General features: G+C 41.6%; 1 protein-coding gene across 6 annotated transcripts in view; it reads right to left on the reverse strand.

Annotated features, from left to right (window-relative positions):
- Window positions 1–850: 850 nt before the first annotated feature.
- The window catches only part of LOC112266351 (5-hydroxytryptamine receptor 3A-like), a 34663-nt gene continuing 11441 nt past the window's right edge, over window positions 851–24072 (reverse strand). For 3 of the 6 annotated variants that reach the window (XM_024443760.2, XM_024443745.2, XM_024443768.2), the window contains exons 2-10: window positions 9887–10047; window positions 9754–9798; window positions 9565–9674; window positions 6204–6373; window positions 4767–4924; window positions 4440–4650; window positions 3388–3561; window positions 3052–3140; window positions 851–1378 (exon numbers count right to left, since the gene is read on the reverse strand). In XM_024443760.2, coding sequence (XP_024299528.1) covers window positions 1157–1378; window positions 3052–3140; window positions 3388–3561; window positions 4440–4650; window positions 4767–4924; window positions 6204–6373; window positions 9565–9674; window positions 9754–9798; window positions 9887–10047 — 1340 coding nt within the window. In that variant the 3' untranslated portion in view covers window positions 851–1156. Of the gene's footprint in view, window positions 1379–3051; window positions 3141–3387; window positions 3562–4341; window positions 4651–4766; window positions 4925–6203; window positions 6374–9564; window positions 9675–9753; window positions 9799–9886; window positions 10048–24072 lie in introns of those variants that run through there. The other 3 variants (XM_024443751.2, XM_024443777.2, XM_024443788.2) reach the window with 3 other exon arrangements.

The raw sequence follows: 24072 nt of genomic DNA on the forward strand, positions 1-24072 counted from the left end.
ACTTTTTCTGTGGTAAACCAACTAGGCTCGTAATTTAACAATTTTATTCTTGTTCACATGTTCGAGAAGGCATTTCTGCCAAACAGCTTTTCTGTGAAGTCATGACTTGCGACATACTCTTAGTTTCCTGAGTCTGGTCACATATACGCAACTCATAAACAGGCCAAAATGGCTCCTACGACAACTTCGATACGGCTTCCACCGCCATTAGACTCAAGATCCACATCTGCTTCCACCATAACTCAGCCTGTCCACTGACCGTCTGTAATCAGCCTCCTCGTTTGTCTTTCAAGCCACCCCATGGGTTTGTATCTTTGTGAAAACCAATAAGGAGATGGGAGAGGTGGAACTTGCAGCCTGTCGTGCATCTCAAATATAAGTTATTTTTTTAGCATTTGGCAACGCAGACGCTCTTTGACACATGCAACGTGGCCAGTGTAGTCAGGGTGTTATTCTATTACTATCAATGATTGTGACACCACTATGTAGCTATAACTAACCGGGCTAAAAAAGTTACACTTCTTCTAATGTAATGCTTCCATGGGCGCCAAACTACTCACCTGTTTCCCTGAGAAATCGCAGGGGTCTCCAACCCTTTTTTCCTATGAATAAATACTACAATATTCTCTACTTTAAAGAGTTGGCAAAACAGTCTGACAAATCTCAGATTTATGTGGCAGTAGTGAGGCTGCAGTGGTTACAAAGAAAATCCACATCATTGATTGAACTCGAGCTGTCCAAGTGGTGTTGGGACAGTGATGCGACATTTCAGAGCATATTGCCACCTACAGCTTGGAGAAGCAACTGGCAAGTCTCTCTCCCTGCACACATGCACACACTGGAAGGTCTTTCAGTTCTTTTATTTATTTGGTGTAAAGCGTAGTCTACAATAAAATTATTTAGTTTCATTTAACATGATATATGAAATGAAAAGCACACAGTTGGATAACATAAGTACTCTCCATAGTGTTTGAATATGCTAAATATATTTTTTAAAGTATATATTTTATGCACATGAGCTAAAAAAATGCACATGCCTTTCAAAACACCCATCGACAGTGGCACTGCACGTGAGAAAATGGGACGTAAACATAAAGTATACAAGCATGCTCTGATGTCTAGATTTGGATATGCAATTGGTAATTTAATTCTAGGTCTAATTTAACCACTCCTTACACATAAGGCTAATGAAGAGCATGACAGAGATGAGGTAGATGGTGAAGAAGGCGGCGTTGAGGCGCCGTGCCACTCTGGTCCAATAGCCAAGTTTCCCCTCCCTCCTGCCACTGGCGAACAACGCTAATGTCCGCTCAACCGCCCGTAGGTCCCCCAGAATCAACAGCAGCAGGCGAGACTCTCCTTGCTCGCTACAGATGACCTGGAGATTATCAACATGAGATTATTATTAGTACTGTGAGATCATTAACATGAGAGAAAAAGGAACTCTACACGTGTAAAAAATAATTGTTGCCGAAGTATACTGAACAAAAATATAAACGCAACATGTAAAGTGTTGGCCTCGTTTCATAATCTGAAATAAAAGATCCCAGAAATGTTCCATTATGCACAAAGATTGTATTTCTCTAAAATGTTGTGCACAAATTAATTTACATCCCTGTTAGTGAACATTTCTCCTTTGCCAAGATAATCCATCCACCTGACAGGTGTGGCATATCAAGAAGCTGATTAAACAGCATGATTATTACACCACTGCACCTTGTGCTGGGGACAATAAAAGGCCACTCTAAAATGTCCAATTTTGTCACACAACACAATGCCACAGATGTCTAATGTTGAGGGCACGTGCAAGAATGTCCACAAGACCTGTTGCCAGAGAATTTAATCTTAATTTCTCTACCATAAGCCGCCTCCAATATGGCAGTACGTCCAACCGGCCTCATAACCGCAGACCACGTGCAACCACGCCAGCCCTCAACCTGCAGGATCGTCTGAGACCAGCCACCAGGACAGCTGATGAAACTGTGGGTTCGCACAACCGAAGAATTTCTGCACAAACTGTCAGAAACCGTCTCAGGGAAGCTCACCAGGGTCTTGACCTGATTGCAGTTCAGCATCGTAACTGACATCAGTGGGCATATGCTCACCTTCAATGGCCACTGGCAAGCTGGAGAAGTGTGCTCTTCACGGATTAATCCCGGTTTCAACTGTACCAGGCAGATAGCAGAGTGTATGTTGTGTGGGCGAGTGGTTTGCTGATGTCAACGATGTAAACAGAGTGGGCCATGGTGCCAGTGGGGTTATGGTATGGGCAACGAACACAAATGCATTTTATCGATGGCAATTTGAATGCACAGAGATACCGTGACGAGATCCTGAGGCCCATAGTCATGCCATTCATTGACCGCCATCACCTCATGTTTCAGCATGATAATACACTGCCCCATGTCACAATAATCTATCTATACGCAATTCCTGGAAGCTGAAAATGTCCGTTCTTCCATGGCCTGCATACTCACCAGATATGTCAACCATTGAACATGTTTGGGATGCTCTGGATCGACGTGTACTACAACTTGTTCCATGTCCCGCCAATATCCAGCAACTTGGCACAACATTCCACTGGCCACAATCAACAGCCTGATCAACTATATGCGAAGGAGATGTGTCGCACTGCATGAAGAAAATGGTGGTCACACCAGATACTGACTGATTTTTTTGATCCACGCCCCTACTTTTTTTTTTAAAGGTATCTGAGGCCAACAGATTCATGTCTATTCCCAGTCATGTGAAATCCATAGATTAGGCCCTAATGAATTTATGTCAATGAACTGTAATTCAGAAAAAATCTTTGAAATTGTTGCATATTGCATTTGCATTTTTGTTCAGTGTAGTTGGGAATCTGTAAGTGCTTGGCTACAGCAAAAGATTTTGCACCCTGTTGATACTCAGGACCAATATTAAAGAACGTTGCTTTCGATGTTTGCATCCCAAATGGCACCCTCTTCCCTATAGGCCCTGGTCAAAAGCAATGCACCATATCCCTATAGGCTGCCATTTGAGAAGCAACCAAAATAAAGTAGGCAATCTAACCTCTTCTGCAACAGGCAATGGTTCACATGGAGCTTTTCTTCCAGACACATCACAGATACAGGCACAGCAACCACGCCTCCTCTCCTCCTCTGAAACCGATCAGCAGCACTGTCACTGACATTATCAGCTGTGTCCCAAATGGCACCCTATTCGTGGTGCTCTACTAGGCTTTTGTCAAAAGTAGTGCAATATATGGGGATATATAGGGTGTCATTTGGTGACACAGTCATGATTTTACTCATAATTTTACTCATCACCTGTTCTATTTCCCCCTCTATAGGAAACTACCCTGCACACAAACGACAGTACAAAGTGTGGCACTTGTCAGTGGCGTACCTGAGTCACAGGTGTGACAGGGGGTGTGGTCTGGTTTGTTGTCACAGTCATATGCGGGGGCGCGGTCTATACCTGTCTCTTGGTGTATGGAATCTCTCTCCACCAGGTGAGTCACTAAGATGGTCTCCAACAGGCTTAGCAACATGAAGGCAAAGATCACTATACAGTAGGTCGCTGTGAGGGAGAACACACACACAAACAGACAATGGATGATCACCACCACAAGCCACATTCTGGGAGGTAACACATCCGTTGGACACCAATACTCTTTGTGTGTGTGTGTGTGTGTGTGTGTGTGTGTGTGTGTGTGTGCGTGCGACTGTGCATACTGTATATACATACAGTGGGGAGAACAAGTATTTGATAACCTGCAAAATCGGCAGTGTTTCCTACTTACAAAGCATATAGAGGTCTGTAATTTCTTATCATAGGTACACTTCAACCGTGAGAGACTGAATCTAAAACAAAAATCCAGAAAATCACATTGTATGATTTTTAAGTAATTAATTTGCATTTTATTGCATGACGTAAGTATTTGATCACCTACCAACCAGTAAGAATTCCAGCTCTCACAGACCTGTTCTCCACTCATTACCTGTATTAACTGCACCTGTTTGAACTCATTACCTGTATAAAAGACACCTGTCCACACACTCAATCAAACAGACTCCAACGACCAAGACCAGAGAGCTGTGTAAGGACATCATGGATAGAATTGTAGACCTGCACACGGCTGGGATGGGCTACAGGACAATAGGCAAGCAGCTTGGCGAGAAGGCAACATCTGTTGGCGCAATTATTAGAAAATGGAAGAAGTTCAATCACCCTCGGTCTGGGGCTCCATGCAAGATCTCACCTCGTGGGGCATCAATGATCATGAGGAAGGTGAGGGATCAGCCCAGAACTACACGGCAGGACCTGGTCAATGACCTGAAGAGAGCTGGGACCACCATTAGTAACACACTACGCCGTCATGGATTAAACCTGCCAAATCGGCAGTATCAAATACTTGTTCTCCCCACTGTATATATAGATGTTTGTGCCTGTGTGACCTATGAGAGGGGTCCTGTTTGACATGGAGGGCAGTATGTCATTGAGGATGAGCAGCAAAACAGAGATGGCCAGCAGCACGGTGACCTTAAAGCCTAGTTTCTCCCCCCGCTGGTCTGAGATCAGGAAGGAGGCCAGGTCCAGACACAGAAAGAACAGGATGGGAAGCAGGAAATTGATGACGTGGAGGAGGGGCCTCCTCGCCATGGTGATCTAAGAAAAAGAGATGAGCCAGGAAGAAGGATAGGACAGTGATGTCAAATGTGGCATAGTAATGTCGGGCCTGGTCATAGATCCAGCTATATATGGAGTGTGTGTGTGAGACGTACAGTGTATGAGATCTGGTCCCACTCGCGATCTAAGATTAGTTTGCCCCTGGAGACAGTCATGTCCAGGAACTCCCACTCTCCCTGCGTTTGCATGACTTCACGAGAAGCCTGGGTGACCCGGGACGAGTTAGAGAAAGGAATGAGCTGTATATCTGTCACTGAGGGAAGGAGAGGAGTGAGAGGAAGATGGGAATAGACAAAGGGAAGAGAAGAGCCACTCAAATGTGTGTTGTGCATGCACACAGGGGTGTGTGTGTATACATATGATGGTTTGATGAGAGCAGATGCACTAGTTGCACTCCAATTGCACTAAACCTCAGTTTGTTTAGGATATACACCCCGCCTTCTGCCTATCCCCTAAAGCACCCCTACACCTTACACACACGCATCACACTCACTAGGGTTGGGGACAGGCATCCAATCTCAGTATGGAGCGCAGTTCACAATGCATGTACACAATGCATTGACCCCCCCCCTTTGTTTTTACAGTGCTGCTACTCGCTGTTTATTATCTATGCATAGTCACTTTACCCCTACCTACATGTACAAATTACCTCGACTAACCTCAAGCCCCGCACATTGACTTGGTACCAGTACCCCCTGTATACAGCCTTGTTATTTTTTACTTAAGTTTATTAAGTAAATATTTTCATCACTCTTTCTTGAACTGCATTGTTGGTTAAGAGCTTGTAAGTAAGCACTTCACTTGAAGGTCTACACTTGTGACAATTAAAATGTGATTTGATTTCATGTAGACCTATTATCTCATGGTAACTTTCTTTATTTGACAGGTAGGCCTGCACTTGCTACAGTAATATAAAGACTATGTGTGTCTAATTTACCCATCCCAATCTGGCTTTCGGGGGGTTACCTTATTTTTATTTTTCCAAATATATAAGTTTTAAAACAGCCTGTCACTGGAATAGCATTGCTTAAATCAGTCCACGCACGAGCACACACACTCTCTCTCAACTCCATTCAAATTGCATCCAAAATAGATAATCCTGTTCTAGATTCTATTGCGCAATACGCACGCACCTGTACTCCACTAGCCTCTTTTCTTAAAAAATTATCATTAGCTCTTGAAGTTCCATGCAGGAAAAGTGAGACTAGATTAGTTTACTGGACATTATTGTTTAAACATTTCTTATACCAATATTCAAAGATGGATGCAAGCTCTTGTTTACTGAAAATTAAATACGGGTAGTTTGATAGAAGAGCAAGGGCTCAAAATGTTTTTAATGTATGGCTCAGGTAGCATCAGGCTTGAATGCCTGATCAAAGCTCGAATCAAATCTGCACAGGCCTATTTATATGCTTTTGAATGTCACTTCCGGTTTTGGCGGGAAATACTTAGTTACCCGGGAGAAAAGGGATTTATTCCCGGGATGGAACATTTTGTAAAATACCAGGAAAAAATTCAAACCTAACACTCACCGATGTGTATGGCGGAGCTGAATGTGATGTTACATCTCTGTGTGTCAAAGGGGAACTTGTGGACGTCCATCTTACAGGTGCTGACCACCTTCATTTCGTCCTCTATTAAGACGATCCCATCATGGGACACATACAGGTATGGGCTGTGAGGGCCATCATCCTTCTCTATCCTGAAACAACAAACACACACACGTACAGTACCAGTCAAAAGTATGGACACACCTACTCATTAAAACGTTTTTCTACATTGTAGAATAATAGTGAAGACATCCCAACTATGAAATAACACACATGGAATCATGTAGTAACCACAATTGTTAACCTGTTTTGGAGACTGTTTTTTGTTCGGAATTTCAGATGACTGACGTGCCCAAAGTAAACTGCCTGTTACTCAGGCCCAGAAGCTAAGATATGCATATACTGGGTAGCATTGGATAGACAACACTCGGAAGTTTCTAAAACTGTTAAAATAATGAACTTATATGGCAAGCAAAAATCCATCCGAGAATTATTATTTTTTAGTCACAGGCCATTTCAGTGCTAGCCTACAGGAAATACAAATGGATAGGACCCAGATTGCAGTTCCTATGGCTTCCACTAGATGTCAAGTCTTTAGAAAGGGTTTCAGGCTTGCTTTTTGAAAAATTAGCAAGTAGTTGGAAGAACTACAAGGTGTCTCATTAGAAAAGTAGCCTTGTTAGGTGCGTACACTTTGTTATTTATCTCCCCTATTGAATATACTATTCTCTGTCTGAAATATGACAGCAACAAGCCTATCATCTCAGCCAGGAGGCTATATTATTGAACATACAAACTACTGTAATAAAGATGCCAATGTAGGCTAAAACAATTTTCAAACATTTGCCAAAAAGCAAATTGTGAGAAAACACTGTTCTAAGAGCGCACCTGATGTGAGCGGTTCATGTGACAGATGAAAATCTCAGTTAGAAACTTAGAGGGTAAATCTAAAGATGCAACAAACAGAATGGGTTGATTACAGGATTGTGCTTTTAGCTTGTGGACAATGAAGGAAAGTTGATATTAAAACCAATAGAACAGGGAGAAAAGCTGGTTTCAATGGCAAAGGAGGTCAAAGTATTTACTAAATACTTTCCTCTATGTTTCTGGTAGGATTTTGGCGTGGCTACTTTGAAGCAAGGTAAAACATGCATCACAATTTAAGGCAAAACGTCCAGTTTTCCCAAAGTTAAGTGTTTTAAACAAGCAAACTGCCAGAGAATATATTTCACTCATCAAAGAACAAAAACCATCAATTAATTCATTTTAAACTTTTGTCATAGATGCAAAACAGGCTCAAAGCCCGTACTGTGACCTATGTAACCTCAATACACTTGGCACATACAAACATATGATATGGGATTATCCAGAGGTTTATGAGTTCTGGAGGAAAGTGTTGTATATTCTCTCTGACATGAGTGATAAAACTGTACCCCTTGAACCAATTACATTGTTGCTTAACGATGATACAGGTATGCAGCTGAATAGGAAATAGCGTAGATTTTGTCTGGGTTTACTGCTGCCAAAGAACTTGTTGTTCAGAGCTGGTTGCCACCACATGGGGCGACAGGGTAGCCTAGTGGTTAGAGCGTTGGACCGAAAGGTTGCAAGTTCAAATCCCCGAGCTGACAAGGTACAAATCTATTGTTCTGCCCCTGAACAGGCAGTTAACCCACTGTTCCTATGCAGTCATTGAAAATAAGAATTTGTTCTTAACTGACTTGCCTAGGTAAATAAAAGGTAAAAAAATAAAATAAAATAAAAACATGAATTTCATATAAGGAAATGGCTAGCATACTTTCAGGACGTAATTATGTTGGATTTATGCACTGTCCATATGAATAGAGGAAATGGAAAGTTGCAGCCTCAGAAATCTCAACTGTTGAATGTGATGTAAAATGCTTACTTGATGGTGTTGTATTGGCAAATGACTTTGCCTTGTGTGTTGTTTACTTTGAATTCGAAAAACATTTTTTGTGGGCGTGGACAGGGTGGGGCCACCATGGGTACAGTTGAAGTTTACATATACCTAAGCCAAATACATTTAATCCTAGTAAAAAAGTCCCTGTTTTAGGGCAGTTGGGATCACCACTTTATTTTAAGAATGTGAAATGTCAGAATAATAGTAGAGTGATTTCTTTCTTCGTTCCAATTCCCAGTGGGTCAGACGTTTACATGCACTCAATTAGTATTTGGCAGCATTGCCTTTCAATTGTTTAATTTGGATAAAACGTTTTGGGTAGCCTTCCACAAGCTTCCCACAATAAGTTGGGTGAATTTTGGCCCATTCCTCCTGACAGAGCTGGTGTAACCGAGTTAGGTTCGTAGTCCTCCTTGCTTGCACATGCTTTTTCAGTTCTGCCCACAAATTTTCTATAGGATTGAGGTCAGTGCTTTGTGATGGCCACTCCAGTACCTTGATTTTGTTGTCCTTAAGCAATTTTGCCACAACTTTAGAAGTATGCTTGGGGTCATTGTCCATTTGAAAGACCCATTTGCGACCAAGCATTAACTTCCTGACTGATGTCCTGAGATGTTGCTTCAATATATCTACATAATTGTCCTAGCTCATGATGCCATCTATTTTGTGAAGTGCACCAGTCCCTCCTGCAGCAAAGCACCCCCACAACATGATGCTGCCACCCCTGTGCTTCACGGTTGGGATGGTGTTCTACAGCTTGCAAGCCTCCCCCTTTTTCCTCCAAACATAACGATGGTAATTATGGTCAAACAGTTATATTTTTGTTTCATCAGACCAGAGGACATTTCTCCAAAAGTACGATCTTTGTCCCCATGTGCAGTTGCAGTTGATTTTCCCATGATTCCAAAGTAGGCCTTGAAATACATCCACACCTCCAATTGACTCGAATGATGACATAATTTTCTGGAATTTTCCAAGCTGTTTATAGGCACAGTCAACTTAGTGTATGTAAACTTCTGACACATTAGAATTGGGATACAGTGAAATCTGTCTGTAAACAATTGTTGGAAAAATTACTTGTCATGCACAAAATAGATGTCCTAACCGACTTGCCAAAACTTTAGTTTGTTAACAAGAAATGTGTGGGTGGTTGAAAAACGAGTTTTAATGACTCCAACCTAAGTGTATGTAAACTTCCGACTTCAACTGTATGTTTAGAATGGGTGGGAGGGTGTGTAATAGAAAAAAAGGGGGCAAAAGTGCAATTACATTTTTATGATTGTAGTGCCCTTATGACCCAATTAAAAAAAAAAAAAACTGCCTCCAGCTGAAATGGGTGGTGGGTAATGTGTTGATAGCCTACTGTATTGACCACTTTAATGGCGAATGGAGAGTATGCGTGTGAGTGCTTTTGTTACTCACATCTCATAGATTAAGAGGTCTGGTATCCACAACATCTCTTTGGGAACGGAGACCCTGGATATTCCACAGAACTGACTAGGATCCCACCAGATCCGCTCATTATTCCAGGTCTGGAGGGAGGAGAGGACATGAGAAGCAGGTGCATGTGGATCAGTGGAAAACAACAGTGGGGGGAAAAAAAGAACTCACCAGTTGTATCCAGATGAAGGGAACAAAGGTCTGGGACTTCTCAATCTAGAAACACACACACACCATGTGAATATCACCAGATAACACGCACATACGTACCTCCCCCTCCACACACACAAACACACACACTGACCACGGCGAGGATAGCGTATAGGTAGACATCCAGGTGCACCATGGTTGGGTGTGTGTGGTCGAGCACGGGCCGCGTGGAGGTGAACACATCGTTTCCTCTGGTCAGGTTCAGGTGGTCCAGAACATCCTGATAACTACACACCCTCTCAGATGACACCATACCTAGAGGGACAGACACATACTTCATACACACTCTCAGGTGAGACTGTACCTATAGGAGCAGAGACACACTTACATGTTCAGGTATTAAGATTGGCCATAAGTACAACCGCCCGAGAACATGTCCATGATCAAGGTTTGATTGAATGCAAACAATTAATTGATGATAATAATTTCCTTTACCTTCTTTACTCTTTTACTAATAGCCACCTCTCTGTCAGATTTGTTGGTTAATACATGATTCCATAGTTTTGATATCTTCACTATTATTCTACAATGTAGAAAATAGTAAACATAAAGAAAAGCCTTTGAATGAGTAGGTGTGTCCAAACTCTTGACCGGTACTGTATGTGACTTGCTCTACCATAATCAGTCACATTGACCCAAAAATACATGTTCATACAGTGCTGGAAAGAGAATGTTAGCTTTCTAATGAGACCAACATGATCTCTCTAACTCCAAATGAGTTACGTTCCATTACATGCTAAGTGTCACCGACCATGTCTTTGCGAAAAACGCAGTCAAGGTTTGCAGTTACTTTAAGACATTTTGCTCAATACAATGCATGAAATCCATTGACAGGAGTGCCCAGATTGTTCTTCTTTCTCTCACACTCACCCAATGTCTGTCTGCATCGTTGTCGTGCACATGTACACACTCACCCAATGTCTGTCTGCATCGTTGTCGTGCACATGTACACGCTCACCCAATGTCTGTCTGCATCGTTGTGTACGTGTCACATGTACACGCTCACCCAATGTCTGTCTGCATCGTTGTCGTGCACATGTACACGCTCACCCAATGTCTGTCTGCATCGTTGTCGTGCACATGTACACGCTCACCCAATGTCTGTCTGCATCGTTGTCGTGCACATGTACACGCTCACCCAATGTCTGTCTGCATCGTTGTCGTGCACATGTACACGCTCACCCAATGTCTGTCTGCATCGTTGTCGTGCACATGTACACGCTCACCCAATGTCTGTCTGCATCGTTGTCGTGCACATGTACACGCTCACCCAATGTCTGTCTGCATCGTTGTCGTGCACATGTACACGCTCACCCAATGTCTGTCTGCATCGTTGTCGTGCACATGTACACGCTCACCCAATGTCTGTCTGCATCGTTGTCGTGCACATGTACACGCTCACACATTTGTACACATACAAACAGAAAAATTCACTTGTTTTATCATGTGCACGTGCGTCCACACATGTATACGCATATACACATGCATGACAGAGAAACAGTCTCACACTGCACATGTTCATGCCATGATGTGTGCACGTGTCACAAACGCGTGCACATATTATGGTTGTGGCCCTTAGTTTTCAAATTACATTTGGATAAATGTCACAAAGTGTACAGGCTATGCTCAAACATTTTTTTTTACATCTAACACATCCCTGGGTACAGCATACAGTATGTAGATGTGCACAAGCAACCCTCTCACACACCCAGGACCTGCATTTTTGTGACAGTCACACAGACTAAACGATATCTGAAAAGAGCTAAAACCGAGGAGGGGGTGAGAGCTAAAAAGGGTCAGAGTAAGATCTGGTCTCTCTAAGCAGCAACTAAAATGAGAAATGTTAAAGAAAATATGACCTCACACACATCACCAGAGAGTAAGGACTGATAGTTTCTTTGGATCCGATTCATGTGGGCTTTGGTTAGAGCAGCGGTCCCCAAACTTTTCTGCACCACTGACCGGTCTCATATAAACAATGTTTTCCCCGGACTGGCCAACAGGGACTGGGGGGGTCACGACACGATCTGAATATTTTAGGCCTATAAGTTTAGTATAGCCTCTTTTTCATAAAAATTTTAAGTAGGTCTAACATGATGATATTATAAAAACATTGCAACTCACCATGTCGCTGAATCAGTGGGAGCCCTGAGCTTGTTTCCCGGTGTTGTGCCAAAAAGCTCCCCCTGCCAGAATCCCCCCTTCGTGTGAATGTGCACACACTCAATTACTCATTGCTGCGACTTGCTTGCTAGTTGAGATTTCTGATCACGTTAGGCTGCGTTTCATTTTATTTCTCATGTCGGTTTGATCGCGGGGGACGCACTAGTAATGTCTGCAGTTTGGCTATTTGTTTCAAATATATTAGTCTATAAATAAATATTTTTGTCAAAATCTGTCATCTCTCCCATGTCTTATTTGACTAGTATTTGTTTTGAAATGTTTATTGAATGCCTACATTTTACTCCCTCTGTTTAATATAACACACATACTTAATTATTAATTTCGGTTGCCTATCCTATGGAAAGTATTTGACTCTAGCCACAAAATTAAGGACATTGGAAGGAGGGGGGTCTCTGTAAGGCCATTTTCTTGCCTCCCGAAATTCTCCTATCTTGGGACTGCAAGACCTGGCACACTTCAGAATCATTTTGGTGACCTATCATGCCCTCTGATGCATGCCACAGGATTAAATCAAAATCAAATCAAATTTATTTATATAGCCCTTCATACATCAGCTGATATCTCAAAGTGCTGTACAGAAACCCAGCCTAAAAACCCAAACAGCAAGCAATGCAGGTGTAGAAGCACGGTGGCTAGGAAAAACTCCCTAGAAAGGCCAAAACCTAGGAAGAAACCTAGAGAGGAACCAGGCTATGTGGGGTGGCCAGTCCTCTTCTGGCTGTGCCGGGTGGAGATTATAACAGAACATGGCCAAGATGTTCAAATGTTCATAAATGACCAGCATGGTCGTATAATAATAATAAGGCAGAACAGTTGAAACTGGAGCAGCAGCACGGTCAGGTGGACTGGGGACAGCAAGGAGTCATCATGTCAGGTAGTCCTGGGGCATGGTCCTAGGACTCAGGTCCTCCGAGAGAGAGAGAGAGAGAAAGAGAGAATTAGAGAACGCACACTTAGATTCACACAGGACACCGAATAGGACAGGAGAGGTACTCCAGATATAACAAACTGACCCTAGCCCCTCGACACATTAACTACTGCAGCATAAATACTGGAGGCTGAGACAGGAGGGGTCAGGAGACACTGTGGCCCCATCCGAGGACACCCCCAGACAGGGCCAAACAGGAAGGATATAACCTCACCCACTTTGCCAAAGCACAGTCCCCACACCACTAGAGGGATATCTTCAACCACCAACTTACCATCCTGAGACAAGGCTGAGTATAGCCCACAAAGATCTCCGCCATGGCACAACCCAACGGGGGGCGCCAACCCAGACAGGATGACCACATCAGTGAATCAACCCACTCAGGTGACGCACCCCTTCCAGGGACGGCATGAGAGAGCCCCAGTAAGCCAGTGACTCAACCCCTGTAATAGGGTTAGAGGCAGAGAATCCCAGTGGGAAGAGTGGAACCGGCCAGGCAGAGACAGCAAGGGCGGTTCGTTGCTCCAGAGCCTTTCCGTTCACCTTCCCACTCCTGGGCCAGACTACACTCAATCATATGACCCACTGAAGAGATAAGTCTTCAGTAAAGACTTAAAGGTTGAGACCGAGTTTGCGTCTCTGACATGGGTAGGCAGACCGTTCCATAAAAATGGAGCTCTATAGGAGAAAGCCCTGCCTCAGCTGTTTGCTTAGAAATTCTAAGGACAATTAGAAGGCCTGCGTCTTGTGACCGTAGCGTACGTGTAGGTATGTACGGCAGGACCAAATCAGAGAGATAGGTAGGAGCAAGCCCATGTAATGCTTTGTAGGTTAGCAGTAAAACCTTGAAATCAGCCCTTGCTTTGACAGGATGCCAGTGTAGAGAGGCTAGCACTGGAGTAATATGATCAAATTTTTTGGTTCTAGTCAGGATTCTAGCAGCCGTATTTAGCACCAACTGAAGTTTATTTAGTGATTTATCCGGGTAGCCGGAAAGTAGAGCATTGCAGTAGTCTAACCTAGAAGTGACAAAAGCATGGATTAATTTTTCTGCATCATTTTTGCACAGAAAGTTTCTGATTTTTGCAATGTTACGTAGATGGAAAAAAGCTGTCCTTGAAATGGTCTTGATATGTTCTTCAAAAGAGAGATCATGGTCCAGAGTAACGCCGAGGTCCTTCACAGTTTTATTTGAGACGACTGTACAACCATTAAGATTAATTGTCAGATTCAACAGAAGATCTCTTTGTTTCTTGGGACCTAGAACAAGCATCTCTGTTTTGTCCGAGTTTAAAAGTAGAAAGTTTGCAGCCATCCACTTCCTTATGTCTGAAACACATGCTTCTAGCAAGGGCAATTTTGGGGCTTCACCATGTTTCATTGAAATGTACAGCTGTGTGTCATCCGCATAGCAGTGAAAGTTAACATTATGTTTTCGAATAACATCCCCAAGAGGTAAAATATATAGTGAAAACAATAGTGGTCCCAAAACGGAACCTTGAGGAACACCGAAATTTACAGTTGATTTGTCAGAGGACAAACCATTCACAGAGACAAACTGATATCTTTCCGACAGATAAGATCTAAACCAGGCCAGAACTTGTCCGTGTAGACCAATTTGGGTTTCCAATCTCTCCAAAAGAATGTGGTGATCGATGGTATCAAAAGCAGCACGAGGACAGATGCAGAGCCTCGGTCCGATGCCATTAAAATGTCATTTACCACCTTCACAAGTGCCGTCTCAGTGCTATGATGGGGTCTAAAACCAGACTGAAGCATTTCGTATACATTGTTTGTCTTCAGGAAGGCAGTAAGTTGCTGCGCAACAGCCTTTTCTAAAATTTGAGAGGAATGGAAGATTCGATATAGGCCGATAGTTTTTTATATTTTCTGGGTCAAGGTTTGGCTTTTTCAAGAGAGGCTTTATTACTGCCACTTTTAGTGAGTTTGGTACACATCCGGTGGATAGAGAGCCGTTTATTATGTTCAACATAGGAGGGCCAAGCACAGGAAGCAGCTCTTTCAGTAGTTTACTTGGAATAGGGTCCAGTATGCAGCTTGAAGGTTTAGAGGCCATGATTATTTTCATCATTGTGTCAAGAGATATAGTACTAAAACACTTGAGCGTCTCTCTTGATCCTAGGTCCTGGGAGAGTTGTGCAGACTCGGGACAACTGAGCTTTGAAGGAATACGCAGATTTAAAGAGGAGTCCGTACTTTGCTTTCTAATAATCATAATCTTTTCCTCAAAGAAGTTCATGAATTTATCACTGCTAAAGTGAAAGTCATCCTCTCTTGGGGAATGCTGCTTTTTAGTTAGCTTTGCGACAGTATCAAAAAGGAATTTCGTATTGTTCTTATTTTCCTCAATTAAGTTAGAAAAATAGGATGATCGAGCAGCAGTAAGGGCTCTACGGTACTGCACGGTACTGTCTTTCCAAGCTAGTCGGAAGACTTCCAGTTTGGTGTGGCACCATTTCCGTTCCAATTTTCTGGAAGCTTGCTTCAGAGCTCGGGTATTTTCTGTGTACCAGGGAGCTAGTTTCTTATGAGAAATGTTTTTAGTTTTTAGGGGTGCAACTGCATCTAGGGTATTGCGCAAGGTTAAATTGAGTTCCTCAGTTAGGTGGTTAACTGATTTTTGTCCTCTGGCGTCCTTGGGTAGACAGAGGGAATCTGGAAGGACATCAAGGAATCTTTGTGTTGTCTGTGAATTTATAGCACGACTTTTGATGTTCCTTGGTTGGGGTCTGAGCAGATTATTTGTTGCAATTGCAAACGTAATAAAATAGTGGTCCGATAGTCCAGGATTATGAGGAAAAACATTAAGATCCACAACATTTATTCCATGGGACAAAACTAGGTCCAGCGTATGACTGTGACAGTGAGTGGGTCCAGAGACATGTTGGACAAAACCCACTGAGTCGATGATGGCGCCGACAGCCTTTTGGAGTGGGTCTGTGGACTTTTCCATGTGAATAAAGTCATCAAAGATTAGAATATTATCTGCTATGACTACAAGGTCTGATAGGAATTCAGGGAACTCAGTGAGGAACGCTGTATATGGCCCAGGAGGCCTGTAAACAGTAGCTATAAAAAGTGATTGAGTAGGCTGTATAGATTTCATGACTAGAAGCTCAAAAGACGAAAACGTCATTTTTTTTTGTAAATTGAAATTTGCTATCGTAAATGTTAGCAACACCTCCGCCTTTGCGGGATGCACGGGGATATGTTCACTAGTGTAGCCAGGAGGTGAGGCCTCATTTAACACAGTAAATTCATCAGGCTTAAAGCCATGTTTCAGTCAGGCCAATCACATCAAGATTATGGTCAGTGATTAATTCATTGACTATAATTGCCTTTGAAGTAAGGGATCTAACATTAAGTAGCCCTATTTTGAGATGTGAGGTATCATGATCTCTTCAATAATGACAGGAATGGAGGTGGTCTTTATCCTAGTGAGATTGCTAAGGCGAACACCGCCATGTTTAGTTTTGCCCAACCTAGGTCGAGGCACAGACACGGTCTCAATGGTGATAGCTGAGCTGACTACACTGACTGTGCTAGTGGCAGACTCCACTATGCTGGCAGGCTGGCTAACAGCCTGCTGCCTGGCCTGCACCCTATTTCATTGTGGAGCTAGAGGAGTTAGAGCCCTGTCTATGTTGGTAGATAAGATGAGAGCACCCCTCCAGCTAGGATGGAGTCCGTCAATCCTCAGCAGGTCAGGCTTGGTCCTGTTTGTGGGTGAGTCCCAGAAAGAGGGCCAATTATCTACAAAGTCTAACTTTTGGGAGGGGCAGAAAACAGTTTTCAACCAGCGATTGAGTTGTGAGACTCTGCTGTAGAGCTCATCACTCCCCCTAACTGGGAGGGGGCCAGAGACAATTACTCGATGCCGACATCTTTCTAGCTGATTAGATTAGATTCCCTCTACTGTTCTCTCTACCCATCCCTCAATCCCCCATCCCATCGTGCTTTTACTACATTTTTTAACACTTTTTCTGTTTTAGTTTTTAAGAATGTAGGTACAGTAGTAATATTTTTTTTTTAAATGTACTCTGGGTGAAAAGGAAAGTTCAAATATATAAGTCAACGTGAGGGCATATCCATAATCACAGTAAAATGTTATAGAAAAAAAAGTGTAATAATATAATAAACAAAACTGACTGAATGTGCCTTCATGAAGTATCCCCTCCTCAATAGGGCATCTCCACCATCCCTATCAACCTCCCTCAACCACAAAACGTAATAATTTAAATATATATTTTAATATTCCAAGATGATATATACACACACATACACACGTACATATTCCCCGGACACTCAATTTATCGCTTTTCCTACATACGATATGCAGGTGACATTTCCACCTGCATGACAGCACATAATCAGCAAGACGGAGATGCTCTTCATCCAAGGGAATGCCTGCCCATTCTCAGATGTTAGATCATCTGAGACCACATGTAATTTGCATTCCAGTCCTAACCTAAATGTTCTGTTTCTTCCTCCACACCATCCAGCGATGCCCCCAAGATGCTAAGTCAGAGCCTTGTCAGCATCAGATTTGATTACTTCAACTCACACCCTGTTGGAATCCTTGCATTCTCAGATTCCCCTCTGTTATTAATCTCTGTCTTGTAAGCACTAAAGTGTTTAAAAATGCTGTACTTTTATTAACATATACAGTGAGGGGGAAAAAGTATTAGTTCCCCTACTGATTTTGTACGTTTGCCCACTGACAAAGAAATGATCCGTCTATAATTTTAATGGTAGGCTTATCTGAACAGTGAGAGATAGAATAACAAAAAAAATCCAGAAAAACGCATATCAAAAATGTTATAAATTGATTTGCATTTTAATGAGGGAAATAAGTATTTGATCCCTCTGCAAAACATTACTTAATACTTGGTGGCAATCACAGAGGTCAGACATTTCTTGTAGTTGGCCAACAGGTTTGCACACATCTCAGGAGGGAATTTGTTCCACTCCTCTTTGCAGATCGGTTTCGAGGCTGACGTTTGGCAACTCAAACCTTCAGCTCCCTCCACAGATGTTCTATGGGATTAAGGTCTGGAGACTGGCTAGGCCACTCCAGGACCTTAATGTGCTTCTTCTTGAGCTACTCCTTTGTTACCTTGGCCGTGTGTTTTGGGTCATTGTCATGCTGGAATACCCATCCACGACCCATTTTCAATGCCCTGGCTGAGGGAAGGAGGTTCTCACCCAAGATTTGATGGTACATGGCCCCATCCATCGTCCCTTTGACGCGGTGAAGTTGTCCTGTCCCCTTAGCAGAAAAACACCCCCAAAGCATAATATTTTCACCTCCATGTTTGACAGTGGGGATGGTGTTCTTGGGGTCATAGGCAGCAGTCCTCCTCCTCCAAACACGGCGAGTTGATGCATAAGAGCTCCATTTTGGTCTCATCTTACCGCAACATTTTCACCCAGTTGTCCTCTGAATCATTCAGATGGGCATGTATATGTGCTTTCTTGAGCAGGGGGACCTTGCGGGTGTTGCATGATTTCAATCCTTCACAGCGTAGTGTGTTACCAATTGTTTTCTTGGTGACTATGGTCCCAGCTGCCTTGATCATTGACAAGATCCTCCCGTGTAGTTCTGGGCTGATTCCTCACCGTTCTCATGATCATTGCAACTCCACGAGGTGAGATCTTGCATGCATGAGATCTTGCATGCAGCCCCAGGCCAAGGGAGATTAACAGTTCTTTTGTGTTTCTTCTATTTGCAAATAATCGCACCAAGTGTTGTCACCTTCTCACCAAGCTGCTTGGCGATGGTCTTGTAGCCCATTCCAGCCTTGTGTAGGTCTACAATCTTGTCCCTGACATCCTTGGAGAGCTCTTTCGTCTTGGCCATGGTGGAGAGTTTGGAATCACTTTATAACAGCAGGGTAACCTAGTGGTTAGAGCATTGGACTAGTAACTGAAAGGTTGTAAGTTCAAATCCCCGAGCTGACAAGGTACAACATCTGTCGTTCTGCCCCTGAACAGGCAGTGAACCCACTGTTCCTAGGCCGTCATTGAAAATAAGAATTTGTTCTTAACTGACTTGCCTAGTAAAATAAAGGTAAAAATTAAAATAATATGTTTTTCTGGATTTTTTTGTTATTCTGCAGGCAAGAAAATGGCTTTGCCGAAATCACCTCCCCCCTTCTAATTTTGTGGCTAGAGTCAAATACTTTCTATAGAACAAACTTCACGTCAGGATAGGCAACCGAAATGAATAATTAATGTATGTGTGTTATATTAAAACATACAGGAATGAGTGAAATGTAGACAAGCAATAAACAACTGCTAGTAGAATAAGACATGGGAGAGGTGACAAATTTTGGCAAAGAGATTTATTTATAGACTAATACTAACACTTGAAACAAATAGCCAAATCGAAAACTGCAGACATTACTAGTGCCTCCCCTGCGATCAAACTGACATATAAAATGAAACGCAATCAGAAATCTCAACGAGCAAGAAAGTCGCAGCAATGAATAATTGAGTGCATGCGCGTTCACACGATGGGGGACGGGGGAGAATTCTGACAAGGGGTAGCTTTAGCTTAGATTCAACTGAAATTGCAACCAACTTTCTAAGGCTTGTTTAAAAAAGAAAGATATTTTGGAGATTCATTCCTTTTCAAACAACCGAAAGTGGGCAGGTGTAATCTGAATAAAGGGAAAAAGGCCCTTCTTGAACATAGGATGAGACATTCGTAACAATTTACTAGAGAACCAGTTTGGATTTAAGTATTACTTTTCTATGACTGAAGCCTTTAGTGAGAGGTCTAATGCTTTAATATTTAATCATTTCTGCCCTCCGAATTCATATTCTTTATATAATTTTTTCGTTATATACGTTTTAAATTTTATCTGCCATTCCAAATCAATTTGAATATTTTATGTTCATATAATTTAAAAAGCAGGTCACTAGGTGTAGGCAAAACCATAAGCAAATAGGTAAATTGCGATATGACTAAAGAGTTAATCAAGGTGATTTTTCCACAAATAGACAGGTATTTTCCTTTCCCATGGTAGCAAGATCTTATCTATTTTTGCTAACTTTCTATAAAAATGTATTGGAGTGAGATCATTTCTTTCTTTTGGGATTTGTATACCGAGTATGTCCACATCTCTGTCAGACCATTTTATTGATAAACTACATGGTAATGTAAAATTTGCATTTTTTTTGTGATCCAATACTTATCATAATTAGGTTTTAATCTGGAGAGAATAGCAAAAGTATCTAGATCTTCTATGAGGCCGTGGAGAGACTCTAATTTGGGGTTTAAAAGAAAACATGAATCATCAGCGTACAATGACAGCTTAGTTTTTAAGCCACGGAGTTCTAATCCCTTAATATTATTGTTTGATCTAATCTTAACAGCTAACATTTCGATAGCAATAATAAATAGATATGCCGATAGTGGACAACCTTGTTTTACTCTAGATAGTTTAAAACTTGAGATGTAGCCATTATTTACTATTTTACGCCTATGGTTACTAGACATAACCTATTTTATAATAGATTCCCCAAAATTGAAATATTCTAGGCATTTATATATAAACTCCAGTCATACTTTATCAAAAGCCTTTTCAAAATCAGCTATGAAAACCAGACCTGGTGTCCTCGATATTTCATAGTATTCTATCGTTTCCAGTACTTGTCTTAATATAATCTCCAATGTATCGTCCATGTAAAAAACCTGTCTGATTAGGATGAATAATATCTGACAATCCTTTTTTAAATTCTATGCGCCAAGCATTTTGCTAGGATTTTTGCATCGCAACACTGAAGTGTAAGAGGTCTCCAATTTTTTTAATGGAATGGATCTTTATATATACACCACTTGGGTCCTGTTTCAGTAATAATGATATCAGAACTTCTTGTTGCATGTCTGATAATCTACCATATAGGAGTGGTTAAAACATGCTAATATGCCTGAAACGAAAACATATTCTTAAAGTACTTTACTGTCTCTTTCAAAATATCATTGTGAATCATGCGTGACTCCATCATTTGTAACAAGTTTTAATACATTTTTTTTGGTAGCATTTCTATATTGAAGATTGAAAAGGAATTTGGTGCATTTTTCCCCATATTCCATCCAGTTCACTTTATTTTTATAATATATTACACTGGATCTTTCTTGAATAAGTTCCTCCATTTCTTTTTGTTTTTCCTCTAACTTATTCTGTGCCTCTATGGTACCATTTTCATTGCTATCTAACTGCACTGTTAGTCCTTCAATTTCCTTTGTTAATATGGACTCTTTTGATCTAAATTGCTTTTGTTTTATAGATGAGTACTGAATTGCATAGCCTCTAAAGGCACACTTAAAAGTGTCCCATACAATATTGGGATCTGCTGTACCTATGTTATGTCTGAAAAAGTCTGTTATAAATTATTCTGTCCTAGTTCTAAACAATTTATCATCTAGTAGGCTTTGATTAAATTTCCAATATCCTCGCCCACGTGGAAATTCTGTAAGAGTAATATATATGCCAATTATGTGATGACCCGACCGCATTCTGTCCCCTATCAACACTTTTTAAACTTTTTGTGCCAGAGAGAATGTCATAAAGTAGTCAAGACGACTAGCTTGATTAAGCCTCCGCCATGTATATCTCACTAGGTCAGGGTATTTAAGTCTCCATATATCCACTAATTCCAATATATCCATGACATTCATGATTTTCTTAAGTGCCTGAGGGTGATAGGTTGTAGTGTGATTTCCTTTCCGGTCCATAGAGGTATTTAAGACCGTATTAAAATCTCCCACCATAATAATAGAGTCTAGTGTTGCTTGTAGAGTTGATAAATTCTTATATATATTTTCAAAGAAGCTTGGATCATCATTTCAGACCGTATAGGTTAATAAGCCATATCTGTTTATTGTCCCATCTACCTTGATAATCTGTTTGGACAATTTGCACATTTGGATCAAAATTACTGTTAATTAAACCCATCACCCCTTTTGAATTTCTTTTCCCATGGGAGAAATATATTTCACCCCCCCCAGTTCTTTCTCCACAAAACTTCATCTAAAATTGTTGAATGGGTTTCCTGTAAACAATGGATATCATATTCCTTCTCTTTTAGCCAGGTAAATATTGATAGTATTTTCTTATTATCTGCTAGGCCATTACAATTATAACTGGCTATACTTATTTCACCACTTATCATAATGAGACAACTTTCATTTCTATTTTACTAAACTGTATTAGCACACTACATGTTTGCTATTGCACGCAGGCCAGGTTCATCAACAACGAGACTGCTGCGCAGGCGCACTAATAACATAGTAGTAGCCCCATAATAACAGCAATATAGGGATAATTAAAGACAAAATAAAACATCAACAACATAATTAAATGTCCAAGTATTATTCAAGTCCCCCATTACAAATGGGTTGTGTGACAGTTTTAATTTGTATTACTCAAGCTGCCACTTTGCATTACTGAGTGCCTGTAGGAGCACAAGACTGGATGCTCCCTTTTTAGTCAGACATTCAGCAAGCTGTTCCTTTGTGGTCGACCACAGAATCCGTTGGATTCTCTGTGTTTGAATAAGTTCCTTGATGCTGCTAATCTCGACAAAGACTTTTCTCTGTGATGACTTGGTTGACTTCACAGCATCAACTAAGGAGTAGTTGTCAGTGACACAAACGACAGGTAGAATGTGCCGTTTTGTCTCACCATTGGTAAGCTCTCTAAACAGCAAGAAAGATAGCATTGCAAGTGTTACTCCAGTAAGTGTGCTTTGGACAACCTTTCTGATCCTTTTTGACTGCCAACAGATAGGTGAGAATCTTCCTCCCCCCATTAACATGATTAGATGTCCACCTTGTGTGCCTCCATCTGTAAGGTTCCCTGGGGAAGCATCACTGAAGACGATTAGTTTCGGAGAGTCATCTTTTCCAACATGCTGAAACTTTAGTCACTTGTTGTGATTTCAGTTTACGAACAACTTTGTTTGCCTCATGAATGGTTTGTACAGTGGCGTGTTTTGTGTTGGATACCAAGTTGCAGCAATCAAACATTACATCAGGTCTACTCTGTCTAGCAATCCATAGAATTTGACCTCAATTGATCAGCTTCAATTCCACAGATAGGAGAATTCCTTTGTACAGCTCTTGAAGATTCTTGATATAGCTCTCCTGTTGCATCAGTATTGTTCCATAAACTCTATACCAACATAACAAAAATGATCATGCTCCTCACAGCCGACCTGGAAAACAACTTTGAGGTGTGGAATCACAGTTGTAGCAAATGTCTGTGAGGCACCCCAGATGAAGTCATCAACATGACAGGCAAGTACTCCAGTCACATTGCAGTCTTGATCAAGCCAATAAAAGACTGCAGCATCCACTTGTGACATGTTTCCACCTATACTCAGCATTGTTGCCTTGACTTTGTTGTACCAGTAGAGTGATGCATCTGCCAGTCCATACACACACTTTTTTTTAGTTTCCAGTGTTCCTTCGCTCTTAGCTTCAGGCAGAGGTCAGATGTGAATGTCCCTTGACAGATCTGTTCCCTGCAAAAATGCAGATTTGATGTCTATGGAATGAAGGTAAAAACAAAATTCTGGCAGATCTTTGTCATCAGCAATCTGAGAGACTCTGAGGCACATGTAGGTGAGTCTTTTGGGAGTTCTTTAGCAGCCAGCTCCTCAAAACCTCTAGCCACTACACATGTTTGATTTGATGTTTTTGGCACTTATTCAAGGGTACACATCCACCTTGTTGAGACACATTTTTGGCCAATGTCTTTGACTTCCTCAAACACTCAATTTTTCCTCCAATTACTGAGCTCATCTAGGTCATCTCAAATGACACGTTCCTTTTTTCAAGTACATCATCATTTTGAATGTCATTCTGTTTTTCTCGATTTTCCATTGGTTCAATTTTGAGATTGTCTACAAGTGACAGGTCAGATGACCCTGTTTTACCAGAAAGTGTAGCTGGTTTAGAGTACTGGAATTTGTGCCAGTTCTGGTCGTTTCCTTTGTGTTCATGTTCTCTCTGACTGTCAGAATCTCATTTTTACATGGACTCTGTGTGATGTTTTTCTCTAACATGTTTACACAATAGTGGCCTGAGGTCGTAAATTCAAGGGTCACTGATTGCTTAAATATCACTGCCTTGTCAT

The sequence above is a fragment of the Oncorhynchus tshawytscha genome, linkage group LG02, assembly GCF_018296145.1.
Source record: "Oncorhynchus tshawytscha isolate Ot180627B linkage group LG02, Otsh_v2.0, whole genome shotgun sequence".
Lineage (NCBI taxonomy): Eukaryota > Metazoa > Chordata > Actinopteri > Salmoniformes > Salmonidae > Oncorhynchus > Oncorhynchus tshawytscha.